Source organism: Euphorbia lathyris, chromosome 4, assembly GCF_963576675.1.
Source record: "Euphorbia lathyris chromosome 4, ddEupLath1.1, whole genome shotgun sequence".
NCBI classification, from domain to species: Eukaryota; Viridiplantae; Streptophyta; class Magnoliopsida; order Malpighiales; family Euphorbiaceae; genus Euphorbia; species Euphorbia lathyris.
Window position 1 is genome coordinate 74802801 of NC_088913.1, and position 20170 is coordinate 74822970.

Sequence of the window (20170 nt, forward strand, 5' to 3'; positions counted from 1 at the left end):
GTATAGAAAGTACAGTCCTCTAAATTAGAATTAGAAAAGGTTTAAAAGCCTTAAAAGGTATATTTGGTACATTACACAAACCTGCTTAAGGTACCTCACACAAACCATAATCTACAATTATTTTTCTTAAGTTACTAAATTAAGAAATCGTAGAATACTCTGCATTTAAAAAAATCATCATGATATTGGCAAAATATCACATGATATAGATATATTTTTGAAATTATTTTATGCATGTTGTTTTGGTTGTTCTATGCAAAAACACATTTTAGAGGTTTGTGTATGACTTTTCCGTACTCAAATTATTCAAATTCATCTTATCCTACGAAAACATATTTTGGAAGACTCATCTTATATTCCGAAGAGTCATATTATTTACTATTTTGATCTTACAAAAAGTTGTACATTTTGTTTCTAGTTACAAAAAGTTTTCATAATAGGAAGATTTTAAAAGAGGATACAATTACAAATCACAGAAGAAATGAAAAAAGACTAGAAAAAAAGCTGTTGATTTTATTAAAGAAGAAAGAGAAGCAAACTCAACATTACATTAAAGGCAAGCTCCAAATTGAAACCATTACACAAAACCCATACAACAAAACACATCAAACTCATTAAAGTTATTCTGCAACACAACCCATATACAGGACATTAAGCAGGGTTAATTAGCCAGATATGTCAATGGCCTTAACATCAGGTTTCTTGACTTCCTCTTTAGGAACAGTAACTGTCAAAACTCCATTCTCCATACTCGCCTTCACCTCATCAACCTTTGCATTTTCCGGCAGCCTGAACCGCCTCAAGAATTTTCCACTGGATCTTTCAACTCTATGCCATTTATCATTCTTTTCTTCTTTATCTCTGCTTCTCTCTCCACTTATCTGTAAAACCTGACCTTCTTCAACCTCCACTTTCACTTCTTCTTTCTTCAATCCTGGAAGATCTGCTTTGAATACGTGGGCCTCCGGTGTCTCCTTCCAGTCTATTCTTGTGTTTGCAAACGCCGTTGTTTCGTTCGATAGCTCCGATCGAGGGACTAGGGACTCCATCGGGAAACCCTGGAAGGGATCCCAGACGTCGAGAGAGAATGGGTCGAAGATGTTGCTTCTCCGGCCGCCAAAGATGCTCGGAATGATCGACATTTTGATTTCTTAATTAGTTGCTGAAACTGGATACTTTACTGATCTCTGATTCTCTTCTTTGGGTTAGAGAGTGGAGACGGGAAAGAGGTATTTATAGGAAAGGAAAGGAGATGATAGGATTTCCATACAATTTTCTTGATGCTTCAAGAAGATGGAGGCACCCAGATCTTTCTCGAATGTGAGAGAAATATCCAGTACATGTATCCTGTACAAAAACTTAATTGCCCCTTAATTTTCAATATATCTCAATAGCCCCTTAACTTAAATAAAATATTCAGTTAGTTTTGAACTTATCTAAAATTTAATCAATTAACCACTTTATTGTAAAAAAAAAGTAAATTAAATATGAAAGGTGTATTACACTCATCTTAAAATATTATTATTTAATTCAAAAATAAATTAAAAATGAAGTTATTACTTGTTCAACTATAAAATTTGTCATCACTAATATTAAAACTATATACTTTCGATCTTGGTCGTTTTACTTTTTTTAAGACGTGTACAATACATCTTCCATATTTAACTTACTTTTTGCAACCGAGTTATCAATTGATTACATTTTGTGTAAGTTCATGGAGCTAGCTGAATATTTTATATAAGTTGAAAGGCTATCGGAACACTATAAAAGTTCACGGAACCAATCAACTTTTTTGGACAAGTTCAGAAACGAATGATGTATTAAACCTATTTTTAATATACTTTCCTCTAACATTTCCTAACGCATAAATAGGCTAAATTTTATTTTTATTTTTGTAAAAGATAAATGGGCATAATTAATTATTTTAGAAACATCACTCAATTTTTTTAAGGACAAGGCTTGGCGTAATGGTAAACGTTGTTGTCATATGATCGATAGGTCACGTATTAGAGTCTAAGGAGCGGTCCCTTGTCAAAAAAATTGATAGGGAAAGACTCGTCCGAGTACATTCTTATGGTGGGATCCTTTCCCAGACCCTCATAGCGGAAATATGTTGTGCACCAGACAACCCTTTTCTATCACTTAATTTTCTAAAATTATTTTTTTAATTAGGAAAATACTCATATTAGAAGGGAAAAAAAAGTATACAGAACGAAAAAAAACAGGCAACTGTAAAACTTCCAGTTGAATTAATTTAAATATATACACCAATGTTTATTTTGACATGCATTAAAATTTAATCAATAAATTAGGTTAATAAATTAGGTTGTTAAACTTTCAACTATTTTAATTACAAATTAAATTGATAGTTAAAAAAAATAAATAGTTATCATTATTATTTTTTTTTTTGAATCAAATAGTTATTATTATTATTTCTTATAAAACTTATTACTTATTCATAATATATACTTTGCTAGAACGTAAATTTTATTTTATATATTTTATTATACGCAGTGGCGGATGTAGGGGTCAAAGGGGCATTCCCCCCTAAAAAAAATTTAGTCTAAAAATAAGGGTTAATGTGCAAAAAGTATCCCAAACGTTTTGGGTCAAGAGCAATTTTACCCCTAACATCTAAAATGGTGCGATTTTATCCCTAATGTTAGAAGTCAAAAGCAGTTTTACCCCTAACGTTGATAAATTGGGTCAATTTGAGAAATAATTCATCAAACTGTCTTCTTGGTCATGAATCTTGTCATCTACACTTCACACATGCGTTATTTTATCAGCAACAAATCACAAACATATATTGAGATGTGAAAAAAATATTAAAAATATAATGTCTTTTGTACGAATTAGACAAAAATTTGAAAAAATTCACTGAATTTATAAATATTAATCTCCAATTTTATTATTAAATTACAAAAAACATTATATCCTTTTTTTTAGAACAAATTGATATGCAATTGATGCAAAATAAAGCAAAAAAATGACTGTATATTATAATAGTGTCTGAAATTGATCCAATTTATCAACGTTTGGGATAAAATTGCTCTTGGTTACAAACATTAGAGGTAAAATTGCACCATTTTAGACGTTAGGGGTAAAATTGCTCCTGACCCAAAACGTTAGGGGTATTTTTACTCTTGGCTACAAACATTAGTTTAAAAAAATTTTACATAAAGTTTTGCCCCTCTCCCTCAAATCCTGGATCCGCCACTGATTATACAATATGTTTTTTTTTTATTGTTATCTATGAAAATTATTCAATGTAATTTTGAAGATTCAATTTATAAAATCCTCAAATTTCAATAAAATTTCGGAGATTTTAATCTTACTCCTAGAATTTAACTATAAAATTTGTCCAACAAAAATTCTTTACTCATACATGTGGATCCACTCGGGCAGACAAGTATGACCATAAAGCTACGTGTAGGGTGATCGATGAATTATCTCCAAGCTTCTGCTGCCTTCTATTGGAGTATGGGTTTCTTTTCTATTATTTTTTAGGGCAAAATATGAAAAAAAATGTTCGTGGTTTGTCTTGTTTGCAAATAAAGATATGTGGTATACTTTTTTTACAAAACAAAGTATTTAAAATTAAGCTTTTAAATAATTGATAACAATAAGAGCATTTTTTTTATTTTTTTCAATTACATTTATATATTGACAAAATACAGATCACAAAATCAAATTGCAACCGTGTAAAATGAACTTAAATATCAATTTAGTTCATAAACTGACAGATTAGTAAAAAAACGTAAAATTTCACCATATTATTTATTGTTTCGATTTAGAAAGTTGTTTTTTTCGGAGGTTGTGTTTTGCTGATATGTAAGAATAATTTTTTTAGAGAAAAAAGTCTTTGGTTGTAATCAGAACTTAAATGTGTAATTGTAATACTTTGTTTTGTAAATAAAACATACTACAGACCTTTATTTGTAAACTTTTAAACCACATGTCTCTGTTTGCAAATTGGGTAAATCACAGACATTTTTTTCGTACTTTTCCCTATTTTTTATTTTTTTTTTTTTGAGAAAAGTTGAATTTGATAGTATAAAATGGGTTAATTAATGGTTGAATGTTAGAAGAAAGAAGTTAAAAAAAATTGTGTTTCTTTTATTTGTAAATATAAGTATATGCTTTAAAAGAGGATAAATAGAAGTGTATGAAGTTTCTAAAACAAAATATTTTATCGTTAAGTTTTGATTACAATCAATTATATTTTTATTTTAACAAAATAAATATTTACAAATCGACAAAGGTTAACTTACAAAGAATCTCTCTAAGACACAAAGTCTAAGTGAGGAAACATTCTTTATTATTAAAAAAAAAATGTTCTACAAAGGTTAACTTACAAAGAATTTTTCTAAGGTACTCAACTTGTCAAGTATCTCACACTTTTAGCGGATACTCACAAATGAGCCATACACTCATATTTATAGGCTACAAATCCTTCCTAAGATCATTCTAGATATTTATAACACTTAAAAGACTAGAAAAGTCTAGAGAAAGAAGACTTGGGGCAATTTTTAGATGCTCTTAGAAGTTTTCTAGCTTGTTTTAGCATACTCCGGACCCAATCAGTAGATTCTTGCACACTCCGGGCCCATTTCGAACATTATGGGCCCGTAGCTCGCAGACCTGAGGTTCACTTGGCGAAGTTTCTTGCAACTCTCAGCCTTTCCTCATAGCTCTTAGCAAGTTCTAGGCCTGCTGTTCATTTTCCCCGCACGAACCGAGGTTAATCCTGCCCGTTGGCTTGCATGCGGGCCGGCAAACTTTCCACCATGGCAATTTTTCTTTCTTTTAAAATTTTTTCCGCACTTCCCAATACTATAGGTCCATAATGACCCCCAAGGATCTACATACCAAATATGCATGTATTTGGAATCTTTTAACACCCACTGTGGAATGTGAGTGCTCAATGGAATATAGCAATGTGCACTGCCCCCTAGACAATTTTGGCCCGTTCTGGCACACTCTAGGCCCGTTTGGAACATTCGGGTCCCGTAGCTCGCAGACTTGAAGTTCACTTGGCGAAGTTTCTCGCAGCTCTCAGTTTTTCCTCGCAGCTCTTATTAGCTTATGGGTCTGCTCCTCATTTTCCCCGCACGAAATGTGGCTAATCCTGCCTGTTAGCTTATATTCAGGCATGTTGGCTCTAGCGCGGGCATGTAACTTTCCACCATACCCTTAATATTTTTCCCGCACTTCCCAAATATCATAGGTCCATAATGACTCCAATGATCTACATACCAAATATGGATGCATTTGGAATCATTTAACGCCCATCCCAAGGATCTACATACCAAATATGGATGCTTTTGGAATCTTTTAAGACCTATCCCAAGGATCTACATACCAAATATGGATGCATTTGGAATCCATTAACACCCATTGTAGAATGTGAGTGTTCAATGGAACATAGTAATGTCCACCGTCCCTGGACCTCAAGTTTGTACAAGCCACACTATAGGGGCTATCTCTTGGCCAAATTGGCCCCAGCAGCAAGCACGAGCTCGTTGCATCTGTTGCATGGCTACTTTGTGCACGATGGCACATGTGATTATCCCAATGCCTACCGACTTGTCCCGTAAGTCCCGATGAACAGCAAAATGGGCGTTTTGTCCCAGAACCATTTATCTTAGTCTGTTAGGCATATTTGTCTTGAGTCATTCCCCAAATGAAATTTGACGGTCGTGATAATAATTATAGACTTTGTCGCACCCTGGCTTCCGGTTTTTACGCAGGTCGGGGTGCGTGGCCGGCTCGATCCGCTTTTCTCGTGTGTTAGTTTCGAGTCGCCACCAATCATCACTTGGAAATATATGCGCGGTCGTGATTGGTCGCCCTATCTGTTTGGATTGACTCTGTATGGTTTGGTTTTGATAAGGACGATCTTCGGAGAGATTCAAAGTTCGTTTTTCCGGTTACGTGTAGGGAAGAGATGTGATCTCACCCTACCCCGCCCGACGTATCAGTACTATTGTGATATTATGTGTTTGCTATTCATATTGCTTTGAATTGTCGATATAAACCAGGCACTCGTGGATTTTGGGCATTGGGTTTAGTATTGAATTCTAATGACGTTTTCACATCGATTAGAATTACTTTGGTTATAAATTCGAACGACGTTTCCACATCGATCCGAATTAATTTAGTTTTGAATCCGGATGACGTTTTCACATCAATCCGAATTAATTTAGTTATGAATTCGGATGACGTTTTCACATTGATCCGAATTGATATGATTATGAATTCGAATGACGTTTTCACATCGATCCGAATTAATTTAGTTTATGAGTTCGAATGATGTTTTCACATCAATCCGAATGAATTTGATTTATTTTCTATTGATTCGAAATAACATTTTGAATTGGTTCATTTTTTATTTTGGGACTACGTGTATGACATACACGTAATTTGTATTTTACGAATTGAAATTCAATTTGTCATTCGTATATCACATATACAATGAATAACAAATATAAATTTAGGTCCAAAATGTTTTGGATATATTATGAATTCAAATGACGTTTTCACATCAATTTGAATTAATTTTTATTAATTTTATTGACTCGAGCTTGAATTAAATTAATTTTGATTTAGACTTTTTCGAGGGATCCAAAATAACATTTTGAATCAACTTGTTTTTATATAAATTTACGCATATCATGTGGGTATGCATAAAATATATATACGTAGAAAAACGGAAACATTTAATTACGAATAAAATTACGAATATTAACGATTAGGCTAACAGACATGAAAGGCAATTTATTATAGAAATTCAATTAATTAGGATATACTAAACTATGCTAATAAAAAATAAACTAATCAATCTAAAAGTCATTAATAAAATTAATCTAAACCTAGAGACTAATTGAATCACCCTTAAATTAATTAAAACCATGAACAAACTAAACTAATGATCACATAAATAAATTTTAAACTTAAGACATCAATAATTAATTAAAGCATCAAGGTATAAAGTTTAGTGGACCTAAGCAAAAATCGAATTGGCAAGTGCTGTTAAGCCCAAAATAGTAATTAAAGCATAAAAAAAAAACCCAAAGTTAAAACAAGTTTCATTTTAATCCTAATCTAAAAACATGTGTTAAAACCTAAATTAGATCTCTCTTACCCTCACTTCATTTTCTTCTTCCTCTTGCCTTTTCACGAAGCCAGAGCTCGGCCTCCTTCATGGCGGCTTCATTTTTGGTCGACTCTCCCTTTACTCTTTCCTCCTTTCTTTTTTCGAAGTCGGGAACCAGCGAGAACGTTGATCAAGGCCTCCTCCGCCTTCCATCATCTTCGGCAGTACACTCAACACCGGAAGCGGCGGAGGTAACGTCCTTTTTGGCGGCGGCGAGACGGTGGAGAAACTGAAGACGTCCTCCACCGATTTGAGTTTAGTTCCGGTAAAACGCCTCCGCTTTGGTCGTTTCTATTTTTATATTCTTATTTTCCTTCACGTTTCTGTTATTTCTTTTTGTCTCGTTTTATCGGTTTTATTCTGTTCAGATCTAACGATTTGATGGTAGGTGGTGGAGGTTTGTTGCGACTGGTAAAATGCTTTAAAAATAAAGGGATGATAATAAGAAAATGAGAAACCCAATGAAGAAGTGACTTTGTATTGATATACTTGATCTGTTACATTTGATCTCCTGCTCTCTATATCTACCTCTCCCCCTTGAAGAAAAAAAAGCCCTTATATTGTGTTTTCTCCCTATTACAGCGTTTCCCCCCTTTACAGTGATGAACCTCTGCAATTTATAGTGAAAATTTCCTGTGAATTATTGAGTTTCATCATTTTTTCTATTTCCCACTGTAACCCTCCGTCTATTTGCCTATGCCCACTTGCATCTGTTCACTGTGGAAAAGCCTCTGATCAAATCGGCTGAATTATTGAGCTTTTTGGCAAAAATGTCATTTGGTCCCCGTAATTGTGATTTTTTTTTTGCAGACTTACGTTGCTGGACTGAATTCTGATCCGAATTTGACGTGGACCTGGATTGAATAATTTATGACCCGAACTTTGATGTGTACTCAGACTGAATTTGAATTATTTCTGACCCGAGTTTGATGTGGATCCGGCTTGAATTTGAATCAATTCTGACCCGAGCAAACTCCGTTGGACTTGTACGGACAAAATCCTGGGCTTTGAAATTTATTAGTCTTGAACTGATAGTTACTCGTGCTTTGGGAATATATCGGACTTGAACTGACAATTACCCGTGCTTTGGAATTAGACTTGAACTGATAATTACCCATGCTTTGGAATCGAACTTGAACTGACAATTACCCGTGCTTCGAATAATTCTCCGAACTTCCGATTTGTTGGACTTGTACCGCAATGAGATAACTCAGTCACTTGAACTTGCTTTTCGGGAACATAAAAATTGTCTTCAATTTTAAAGTGAGAGTTCATGGGTATCTTAAACATTGACGAGCAGATCTTTGGATCCGTCAAAATTACTGTAAATGGGTATCTTAAACGTTCAATTGTCCTTAATTTATTGACTTTTCAATTTTTGAATCCATTTGTCATAATTCGTTATTTAGAAATCAACTATATTCTAAACGTTTAATTATAATGTTAATCATAATCAAAGTTAATATTAACTTTAATATGTGATATTACATCATAATTCGCAATTTAGATTATAGATGCTTTCAAATATCATTTACGACAAATAATAAACATTGAGATATTAATCTGATTGGTTGACATCTGAACCTTAATTGATTATAACTTGGATTCAAGCAAATTCAATTAAAATACGAGGAACATATCTCGAATAAAATTCATAAAAGGTTAAAATTATACCTTAATTCTATTAAGTCGCATTTTGAATATAATTCGATATTTTTATCGATTTATACTGAAATATGACAAATTAGCCTTAATAGCACAATTTTTTCACAATAAATTATTTTCGAGATTATACCATATATTCTGGATAATTCATGAATTGTTCAAATTTTGAGTGAAATTTATTAAAAACTTAAAAATTGGTTCGGACAAAAATGGGTATCTACAGACTTAATGCATACACTTCCACTCTGATCCCAAACTTCTGCCAAGCGCTTTAACTCTTAAAGGGACTCCTGATAACAATTTAATGACTCGTAAAGCGACTTCCGGTAACTTTGCCCATTTTAAAATTGTGGCTATTGAACTTCAATTTTTAATGGTCTAACCACTAAACTTTACACTTCTTAACAACGGTGACAACTCAACTTTAACTAACTCTCAAAATGACCGTTAACGACCTCAAAATGAAAATATTCAAAAATTAAAGTTGTCAACATTACCATGAAACCACATTTTTTATTTTCCAAAATCACTTTTTTAGAACTCTCTCTAAAAAAAAAGTAGGGCTCTCTCTCTTAAAAAATGTATTATCTCTCCTAACTAAACAACACATAAATATCATTCTTTCCATAAAAATTCATGCCTTGTCCTAACCAAACACCTAAAAATTCACTCTCTTAGAATATCATTAACTCTTCGAATTTAACTATTCTTAATATGACCACAATATTAAAATGGATAAAGTTTAATGGGTATAGGTGTAATTTACCCAACAATATAATGAGGGTGCGAAAGGCTTGGAATGCTCCAAATTTATTAACTTGAAAAGGTGTTGTATATCCAAATACTAGAGAGTATTTTTGTCCATACTTAGCCTGGTAGCTGGCGTTGAAACAAAAGCATGTTTGGAGCATTTCCAATACTAACTAGTTATTTAACTTTCTAAAATAATATATAATATTAGTTTGCCAATTTTCACTAGTTCAATTTATGTTTTATTCTAACTATACTAGCTATTTGATTCTACAACCTTTTTTTTTATAGAAATTGGGACGAGACAGAACTTGGGCAGGGTGAGCACCCGTGGCCCAAGAACTGACAAACCCGCAATATATTAATAAACGAAAAATGAGTGTTTGAACAAGAGAAGAGGAAGGAGAACAAATAAAAAGAAGGGGGAGGAGAAAAATTTAGGAAAGTCAAGAAAAACGCAAGTGAGAAATACTACAACCATACTAACTATTTAACTCTATTAAATTATTTTATCATTAAAAGGTGAATAAATTAAAAAAAGTAGAAAAAAAAAACAAAGAAGAAATAGAATGAATTAATAAAAATAAAAAAAGTAAATTCCAAAAAAAAACCCTTGTGGTTTGATGTTGTTTCAAAAAACCCTTGTGGTTTGTTATTACAAAAAAAAAGACTGTGGTTTGCGCCGTTACCCGAAAAACAGAAAATGGCTTAACATCGTTAAAGTGCTGACGTGGCACAGGAGTAAAGTAGGAAATTCGAATTTTTTTTATTTTTTTATTTTTTTCCCTCTCTCTCTCCTCTTCTTCCTTCCTCCTTCTCCTCCTCCTTCCTCTTTCTTCTTCCTCCTTCTTCCTTCTTCTCTCCCCTTCCTTCTTCTTCTTCTCTCCTCTTCTTTCTTCTTCCTTCTTCTCTCCTACTCCAAATAAAGAGTTGCTAATCTTTTCAATTTATTAAAATCAGGGGAAATGGGACCAGCGAAGTTATTATTAGCCAGATTAAGTCTTACCAAGTTGTGCAAATTGAATATAAACACAAGAATTTCCCCAGTGAAAAAGTTGCCCTGCAAGTACAAATTGCGTAAAGAAGCAAGATTGCCGATATCAGCAAGGGACCGGACCAGAGAGGGCGTTGAAGCGGAGAGACAAAGTTTGAAGCTCTGAGTGGGCAATAGAGAAAGAAAGCAGGAAGAAGATGATGGAAAGTAGAAAACAAATAAAGAAATGTGGTATCATTTCAAGTGGTAGTATGCCTGCGTATGGTTTTTGGAATTATTCAAAAATGGGGGAAGAAAAGCATTATGAATGCGTATGTATATATGGTAATGGAACTGTTGAAATCAAACAAACAGGAATAACAAGTTTGATGACTATGTAGAGAGAGGGAGAGAGAGAGAGGGGAATGGAATGGAAATCTGGAAAAAGTGAGTGCAGTCGGTGATTCGGTTTTCATGGATGGGGTCGGAAATCTGGAAATTTCCGAAACTTGAAAGAAGAAAGAAAAAAAAGGAAGAAGAAGAGGGAGGAAGAAGAAGAAGAAGAATGGAGGAGGGGAGAAGAAGAAGGAAGAAGAAGGAAGAGGAGAGAAGATGAAGAAGAAGAAGGAGGAGGAGGATGAGGGAGGAAGAAGGGGGAGAGAGAAGAGGGAAAAAAATAAAAAAGAAGAAGAAGAAGAAGAAGAAGAAGAAGAAGAAGAAGGAGGAGGAGGAAGGAAGAAGGGGGAGAGAGAAGAGGGAAAAAAATAAAAAAATAAAATTGATTTTCCCGTTTTACCCATGTGCCACGTCAGCACTTTAACGGTGTTAAGCCATTTTTCGTTTTTCGGGTAACGGTGCAAACCACAATCCTTTTTTTGTAATAACAAACCACAAGGATTTTTTTAGAACAACATCAAACCACATGGGTTTTTTTTGGAATTTACCCAAATAAAAATAACAAGCCAAATGAATTAAATTTAATGAAAATGAATAGCTATATATTTTAAAGATTTATATCACTTTGATAGCTATATATTTTAAAGAGTTATATTACTTGGTTGGTGTGTTTAGTAGAGAGCTAAATTTGAAAATGGCTAATTACAAATCTAACCCAATTAAAAGATCTATTTATATATCTTACCTATTTTGTTTCCATCTCACCGAATTAGACACTTTCATCAACTTTAGACAAAATTATCCTTAGTTCTTCGATCCTTCTTCTTCTTCTTCTTCTTCTTGTCTCTTCTTCTTCTTCTTAGGTTCATCTTCCTCATGTTTTTAGTTTATACGTTTGCTTTTCTCATTGATCTTGCCTCTTTCTTCATCGGTAATGTTAATTTTTCACCATTTTCCTCCATTTTCTTCCATTATTGTCGCATTTGTGAAATTTATCGTATTTCGTCACAAATACGATAGGTCTTGTCTCTTTCTTCATTTTCTTCCATTATTATCGCATTTGTGAAATTTATCGTATTTCGTCACAAATGCGACAGGTCTTGTCTCTTTCTTCATTTTCTTCTATTATTGTTGCATTTGTGAAATTTATCGTATTTCGTCATAAATGCGACAGGTCTTGCCTCTTCTTTATCTGTAATGTTACCGTTTCAACTTTCTCAATTTTCCATAATTTTCCACCATTTTTTTCAATTTTCTTCTATTATTGTCGCGTTTGTGAAATTTATCGCATTTGTCATTTTCTTCCATTATTACCGCATTTGTAAAATTTATTGCATTTTGTCATAAATGTGATAACAGTTGTCGTATATCTTCGCATTTATCGGTTTGAAGTCGTCTTTAAAGGTTGACCGAAACATAATCTCTCTTTATAAATGGTTTGGAATGGTGAACACGATGTTGAGAATCTGAGAAACAAATTGAAATAAAGGTGTTCTAATAAAGGTGTTCTAAGTGGAATGAAAGTAAATATAAGTGGACTCTTTTAGTTGGACGTCCATTTGAGAATATAAACCATGTTAGATACTCTCAACTCTTGATGTACATTAGCTTTAATTCTTTAGGGGATTGCTGATAACAATCTAATGACGACTAATTTAATAGCTTCGTAAGATAAGGATCTTGGACGTCCAACCTCAATGGTTAGGCAAACCTTAGTCTATATTATTCTCTCTATGCATAAAAAAAAATATTAAGAATAATTCTCAAAAAAAAAAAAAAAAAAAAGAAAAAGAAAAAGAAAAAAGATGGTGCACATCAGAAGAAGAAAAGAAGATAAGAAGAAAAAGCTCTTGATTTTATTAAGAAGAAAACAGAGGATACATTAGAAACAAACTCCAAATTGAGACCATTACACAAAACTCATACATCAAACTCACATTAGACTTATTCGATCTGCAACACAAAGCATATAACCACATATGGTTAATTAATTAGCCAGATATATCAATGGACTTAACCTCAGGTTTCTTAACTTCCTCTTTAGGCACTGTAACCGTCAAAACTCCGTTCTCCATACTTGCCTTAACCTGATCAACCTTTGCATTTTCCGGCAGCCTGAACCGCCTCAAGAATTTTCCACTGGATCTTTCAACTCTATGCCATTTATCATTCTTTTCTTCTTTATCTCTGCTTCTCTCTCCACTTATCTGTAAAACCTGACCTTCTTCAACCTCCACTTTCACTTCTTCTTTCTTCAATCCTGGAAGATCTGCTTTAAATATGTGAGCCTCCGGTGTCTCCTTCCAGTCTATTCTTGTGTTTGCAAACGCCGTTGTTTCGTTCGATATCTCCGACCGAGGGACTGGGGACCCCATCGGGAAGCCCTGGAAGGGATCCCAGACGTCGAGAGAGAATGGATTGAAGATGTTGCTTCTCCGGCCGCCGAAGATGCTCGGAATGATATTTGATTTCTTAGTTGCTGAAACTGGATACTTTGCTGATCTCTGATTCTCTTCTTTGGGTTGGAGAGTGGAGATGGGAAAGAGGTATTTATAGGAAAGGAAAGAAGATGATAGGATTTCCATACAATTTTCTTGATGCTTCAAGAAGATGGAGGCACCCAGATCTTTCTCGAATGTGAGAGAAATATCCAGTACATGTATCCTGTACAAAAACTTAATTGCCCCTTAATTTTCAATATATCTCAATAGCCCCTTAACTTAAATAAAATATTTTTAGTCTTGAACTTATCTAAAATGTAATCAATTAACCACTTGATTGTAAAAAAAAAAGTAAACTAAATACGAAAGATGTATTGCACACATATTAAAATATTACTTAATTCAAAAATAAATTTAAAATGAAGTTATTACTTGTTCAACTATAAAATTTGTCATCACTAATATTAAAACTATATACTTTCGATGTTGGTCGTTTTACTTTTTTTAAGACATGTACAGTACATCTTCCATATTTAACTTACTTTTTGCAACCGAGTTATCAATTGATTACATTTTGTGTAAGTTCAGGGAGCTAGCTGAACATTTTATATAAGTTGAAAGGCTATCGGGACACTATAAAAGTTCACGGAACCAATCAACCTTTTTGGACAAGTTCAGGAACGAATGATGTATTAAACCTATTTTTAATATACTTTCCTCTAACATTTCCTAACGCATAAATGTGCTAAATTTTATTTTTATTTTTGTAAAAGATAAATGGGCATAATTAATTATTTTAGAAACATCACTCAATTTTTTGAAGGGCGAGTCTTGGCGCAATGGTAAACGTTGTTGTCATATGATCAATAGGTCACGGATTAGAGTCTAAGGAGCGGTCTCTTGTCAAAAAAATTAGTAGAGAAAGACTCGTCCCAGTATATTTTTGTGATAGGACCCTTTCCCGAACCCTCGTTAGCTTAGCAGAAATGCGTTGTGCACCAGACAACCCTTTTTCTATCACTTAATTTTCTAAAATTATTTTTTATTAGGAAAATACTCATATTAGATGAAAAAAAAGTATATAGAATGAAAAAAACACGAAAGTGTAAAAACTTCCAATTGAATTAATTTAAATATATACACAATGTTTATTTTGACATTAAAATTTAACCAATAAATTAGGTTAATAAATTTGGTTGTTAAACTTTCAACTATTTTAATTACAAAACTCTGATAATATATCAAGAAATCGTTTGAATTAAAAAGTTATAGTTAAAAAAAATAAGTAGTTATTATTATTTCTTATAAAACTTATTAATATTTGGACCAAAAACCCGATTAATATTGACACCAACCAAATTATATGACACCAACGAAATTATATTAGATTGGAAGAACCAAATTTTTTTACATCTTTTCATGATGAATAGACTATTTGATAATCTGAATTTTTTTTTTTCAAAAAGAAGGCTATTTGATAATCCGATTAAAAAAAAAAAAGACTATTTAATAAATACTTATTCATAATATATACTTTGGTAGAATGTAAATTTTATTTTATATATTTTATTATACACAGTGGTGGATGTAGGAGGTCAAAGGGGCATTTGCCCCTCCCCCTAAAAAAAAATTAATCCAAAAAGAAAGATTAATGTGCAAAAATATCTCTAACATTTTGGGTCAAGAGCGATTTTACCCCTAACGTCTAAAATTGTGCAATTTTATCCCTAATGTTGGAAACCAAAAACAGTTTTACCCCTAATATTGATAAATTGGGTCAATTTGAAAAATAATTCATCAAACTGTTTTCTGGGTCATTAATCTTGTCATCTACACTTCACACATGTGTTATTTTATCAGTAACAAATCACCAACATATGTTGGGATGTGAAAAAAAATTAGAAAAAAATATTAAAAATATACTGTCTTTTGTACGAATTAGACAAAAAAATTCAAAAAATTCACCGCATTTATAAATATTAATCTTCAATTTTATTATTAAATTACAAAAAACATTATATCCTTTTTTTAGAACAAATTGATATGCAATTGATGCAAAATAAAGCAAACAAATGACTGTATGTTATAATAGTGTCTGAAATTGATCCAATTTATCAACGTTTAGGGTAAAATTGCTCTTAACTACAAACATTAGGGGTAAAATTGCTCCTGACCCAAAACGTTAAGGATATTTTTGCTCTTGGCTACAAATATTAGTTTAAAAAAATTTTACATAGAGTTTTGCCCCCCTCCCTCAAATCCTGGATCCGCAATATGTTTTTTTTTATTGTTATCTATGAAAATTATTCAATGTAATTTTGAAGATTCAATTTATAAAATCCTCAAATTTCAATAAAATTTCGGAAATTTTAACCTTACTCCTAGAATTTAAGTATAAAATTTGTCCAACAAAAAATATTTACTCATACATGTGGTGGATCCACTCGGGCAGACAAGTAGGACCATAAAGCTACGTGTAGGGTGATCGACGAATTATCTCCAAGCTTCTGCTGCCTTCTATTGGAGTATGGGTTTCTTTTCTATTATTTTTTATTTTTTTTCTGGAGAAAAGTTGAATTTGATAGTATAAAATGGGTTAATTAATGGTTGAATGTTAGAAGGAAGAAGTTAAAAAAAAATTGTGTTTCTTTTATTTGTAAATATAAGTATATGCTTTAAAAGTGGATAAATAGAAGTGTATGAAGTTTATAAAACGAAATATTTTATCGTTAAGTTTTGATTACAATCAATTATATATTTATATTAACAAAATAAATATTTGCAAATCGACAAAGGTTAACTTATAAAGAATCTCTCATCCTTTACTTTTGAGACTAATTAGAAAACATTAATTTTAAACGAGCGTAATGAAAGAACGAGCAAGGGAGAGCGTGCAGTCAAGGGAGAATGATCGGGCGGTGCTAGGCGGTGGGCAGGCACGGAAGGTGGGCGAGCGGCCGAATCTGGCTGGGGGATTGGGCTGTGGGGTGGATTTGGGGGCGGAAGGGGAGAGGGAGATGGGAGATAGGGGAGCGGCAGGGATTGGGAGGGGCGGGATCTTCGGATCTGGGGCGGAAGGGGAGAGGGAGGCAGGAGGTAGGGGATCGGCAGGGATATGGAGGGGCGGGATCTATGGATCTGGGTATGGGGATGAGGGGGAGGCAAGGGGAGAGTTGAGGCAGGGGGCGGGTTGTGTGGTCAGGGAGGGGAGTCCAGGCGGGAGGATCGGCAGGGGGGCGTGGCTTGCGGCCAGGGGGTGCGCAGTATAGGGGCGGCTGGCGTGAGGGTAGGCTCGACGGAGAGCATGGGCAGTAGGCAGGGGGGCGTGTTGTTCGCCCAGGGGGCGGGCAGCCTGTTGGCGGTAGGATCGGGGGTGGATGTAGCAGTAGGCGCGGGGGTTAAGCAAGTGCAATTCAGTGACGTTAATTCTGTGGTATCCATGGTTGATGGGGAAAATCTTGACAATTTGGATGCGACGACGGTCAAGGCCCCTTCTGTTGCCAATATGGTTTCGAGGACAGAGAGTAATTGGGCAATTAAAAATAATTTTGAACAACGTTTGGGGAAAATTTCGTGGAAAGATACGGTTATGGGAGTTGTCGAAGAGGAGCCATTATTAAATGAAAGCCTAATGGAGGGTGATTTGGATGAGGTTTTTTCTGACTCAGATGTAGAGGATAGGGAACAGCATGATCCTCTATGTCCTGTGATTCGGCTTTCTTCGGCTGATAAACGTAACCTCTGGGCCAAATGGAAGTTGTCTTTAATAGTGACGGTGCTTGGAAAAAGAATTAGTTTTAACTATATTTTGCCCAGAGAATCCAGGCGCAGTGGGCTAAAAAAGGAAAAGTCAGTATCACTGACTTGGAAAATGATTATTATGTAATTAAATTTACCCAGGCTGAAGATTATAATGTTGTGATTAATGGGGGGCCTTATATTATCTCTAATCATGTTCTGGCATTAAGGCCATGGGTCCCTAACTTTAATCCACATGATTGTTCGGTGAATATAATTCTAACTTGGGTGAGATTCCCGAGTCTTCCAATCGAATATTATAATGAAAGTTTTCTTAAAAAGATTGGTGGGCTTGTTGGCAAAGTTCACCATGTGGACAAAACTACCATTGGGGCAGTTAGAGGTAAGTTTGCAAGAGTTTGTATCGATATTGACCCTGCTAAACCTCTTTTGTCTAAATTCTGTTTACAGAATACAGTTTATTTTATTGAATATGAAGGAATCCATAACATTTGTTATGAGTGTGGTATGTTTGGGCATACTTACGAGGGTTGTTCTAAAAGGAAGAAAGTGGTTGAAGAGGTGGTTGAAGTTGTTAAGGCTAGAGAAGAGGAGATTCAAGGGGATGGGAGGAATTTCGACCCTTGGATGGCCGCTAAGAGGACGGGAAGAAGAAGGGCTCATACGTCTGTCGTGCAGAATCGTCCTCCTGACATTATTAAGGATACTATTCTGATTCAAAATGATCCTGGAAATAAGGAGAGGTCATGTCCGAAGGAGAAAGAAGGTACTAGTGATGCTGCGGTCATCAGTTCAGGATCTAGATTTGGGGCTCTAACTATTGAGGATGAACAAGACTCTGACTACTCTAACGAGCATCTTGAGTTGAGCATGTCGGGTTTAAAATCTGCTGAGCTGGCAGGTAATAATGTGGAGGCAGTTAATCCTCTCTTTGAATCCAAAGAAGAAGTCCAGGTTTCCTCCTAGGCCCAGGCCTCACAAGTGAAAGAGAAGTACAAAGAGGTTAGTAACCCTAAAATTTGTGTTGAGCCTATAAATGGAAAAGCTATGGGTGTCAATAAGATGAATATGAAAACACCTAAGGGTAATCATAAAAATAACCAAAACTCTTTGGAGTTTTTGGAAAAGAGGGGGCCTGCAGGTACCTCTTCTAGGCTCTTAGGAGTCCCTAATAAGTATCTGGTTTAGGGTATTGGGCCTAGGGTCAGTAGTCTTCCTTTTTAATGGATTTGTTTGTTTGGAATGTTAGAGGAGAGGCTAGCAAGGCTACCCGTATCCATGTTAAAGATTTAATTAAACAGTTTAACCCTTCTTGTTTTGTTTTACTGGAAACTAAGATCAGTGGAGCTAAAGCTGATGAAGTGGTTAGAATGTTTAGAAATTGGAAGTGTGTTAGATCGGAGGCTACTGGCCGGGCTGGAGTGATTTGGCTTTTTTGGAAGCCTGATCGTGTTCATTTTGATATAGTTAGTATGGATAAACAATTTATTCATAGTAAAGTTATCTACCCTGGTAACAAACCCTTCTTTATCACTGTTGTGTATGCTGATCATGTCCTGGCCAATCATAAACGGCTGTGGGAGGTTCTATACACTATGAGTACAAGTATGGCGGATGCTTGGTTTGTGGCTGGTGATTTTAATGATATTGCTCCTATGAGCAATCAAAGAGGGGGTGGTAATCACTGTGTGAATCGGTGTCTCAATCATAAACAGGGTATGGATTTGTGTGGGCTGTCGGATCTGGGTGCCGCTGGTCATAAGTATACTTGGAAATGTAATAGTACTTTTGTTCGGTTAGACAAAGTTTATACGAACATTTTGGCTCAAAGTAGATTTCCTGAGGTGACTGTGTTAAATCTCCCTTTCCGTCACTCTGATCACTATCCTATCTTAGTCAAACTGGTGAGAGGCCATCGTCTTAGAGGGGATTGACCTTTTAGGTACCAGGTGGCTTGGGAATCTCACCCTGAGTTTAAAAACTTTGTTCAAGATAATTGGAAGCCTCATTCTAATGTTTTACAAGCTGCTGAGGGCTTTAGAAGTAATGTGGTGGGTTGGAATAAAAACATCTTTGGCCATATTATCAGAAGAAAGAACAAAATTTTGAGCAGGATTGAACGCATCCACCTTATTTTGGAGGTTAGGTTTGATCATAGTTTGGATGGGTCTTCTTAGATCCCTCCAGAAGGAATTGGAAGTTGTGCTAAGGCAGGAAGAGTTACTTTGGTTTCAGAAATCTAGGAAAGCTTGGATTAAAGATGGAGATCGCAATACCAGATATTTCCATCTTTCTACTGTTATTAGAAGGCAGAAGAATCAGATTGATGCTATCAAAGATCCGAATGGAAATTGGGTTTATGAGGATGAGGATATTCGTCACTTGGCCCTTAATTTCTATAAAGATTTATTCAAACAGGACCTTGTGGATCTGGATAAAGCTCTTTCTAATAAAACGTTTCCCATATTGGGAAATGATAAGGTTCTGGAAGCCTTTCACCTTATTGAGCAGAAAGAGATTTGTAGATACCCATTTTTGTCCGAGCATTTTTTTTTAGCTTTAACTGATTATATTTGAAATTCTAATAAATTCGTGAATTTATATTAGAAATACAAACTTTCTATTACACATAATTTATCAGGAAAATTAGATTTTTATACCATTTTTTTTATATCTCGATATAATTATCAAATTATATTCGAGATGTAATTCATTGAAATAGAAAACATATTTTCCAAAATTATAAATTATACTTGGAATATAATGTGTTCTGTTCTAAATATAGTGTTGGAAATTGTTATATTTCAAATTTATTAGTTAAGTTGAACTTTTATTTAAATGGTTAGATCAATTTTTCAATTTTAATTTATTGGTTATGAAATCATATCAGGAAAATCTTTATAATCTAAATATAATTTATAATTTCAAAATTAATTGTTAAGATTATTCATATAGCTTTAAAAATAATTTTTGATTATACACTATGTTTAGAATATAATCTACTTTCAGATTTAATTTATGACAAAT

The 20170-nt window shown here is 34.2% G+C and overlaps 2 protein-coding genes across 2 annotated transcripts; both read right to left on the reverse strand.

The window, feature by feature from the left end:
• Nucleotides 1-493: 493 nt before the first annotated feature.
• LOC136227497 (17.8 kDa class I heat shock protein-like) lies at nucleotides 494-1289 on the reverse strand. Its single transcript, XM_066016184.1, has one exon. It carries the CDS (start codon nucleotides 1140-1142, stop codon nucleotides 666-668), a length of 477 nt encoding a protein of 158 aa, XP_065872256.1. The 5' UTR covers nucleotides 1143-1289; the 3' UTR covers nucleotides 494-665.
• An 11488-nt stretch (nucleotides 1290-12777) lies between these two features.
• On the reverse strand, nucleotides 12778-13549 carry LOC136227390 (17.8 kDa class I heat shock protein-like). Its single transcript, XM_066016040.1, has one exon. It carries the CDS (start codon nucleotides 13526-13528, stop codon nucleotides 12935-12937), a length of 594 nt encoding a protein of 197 aa, XP_065872112.1. The 5' UTR covers nucleotides 13529-13549; the 3' UTR covers nucleotides 12778-12934.
• Nucleotides 13550-20170: the final 6621 nt, after the last annotated feature.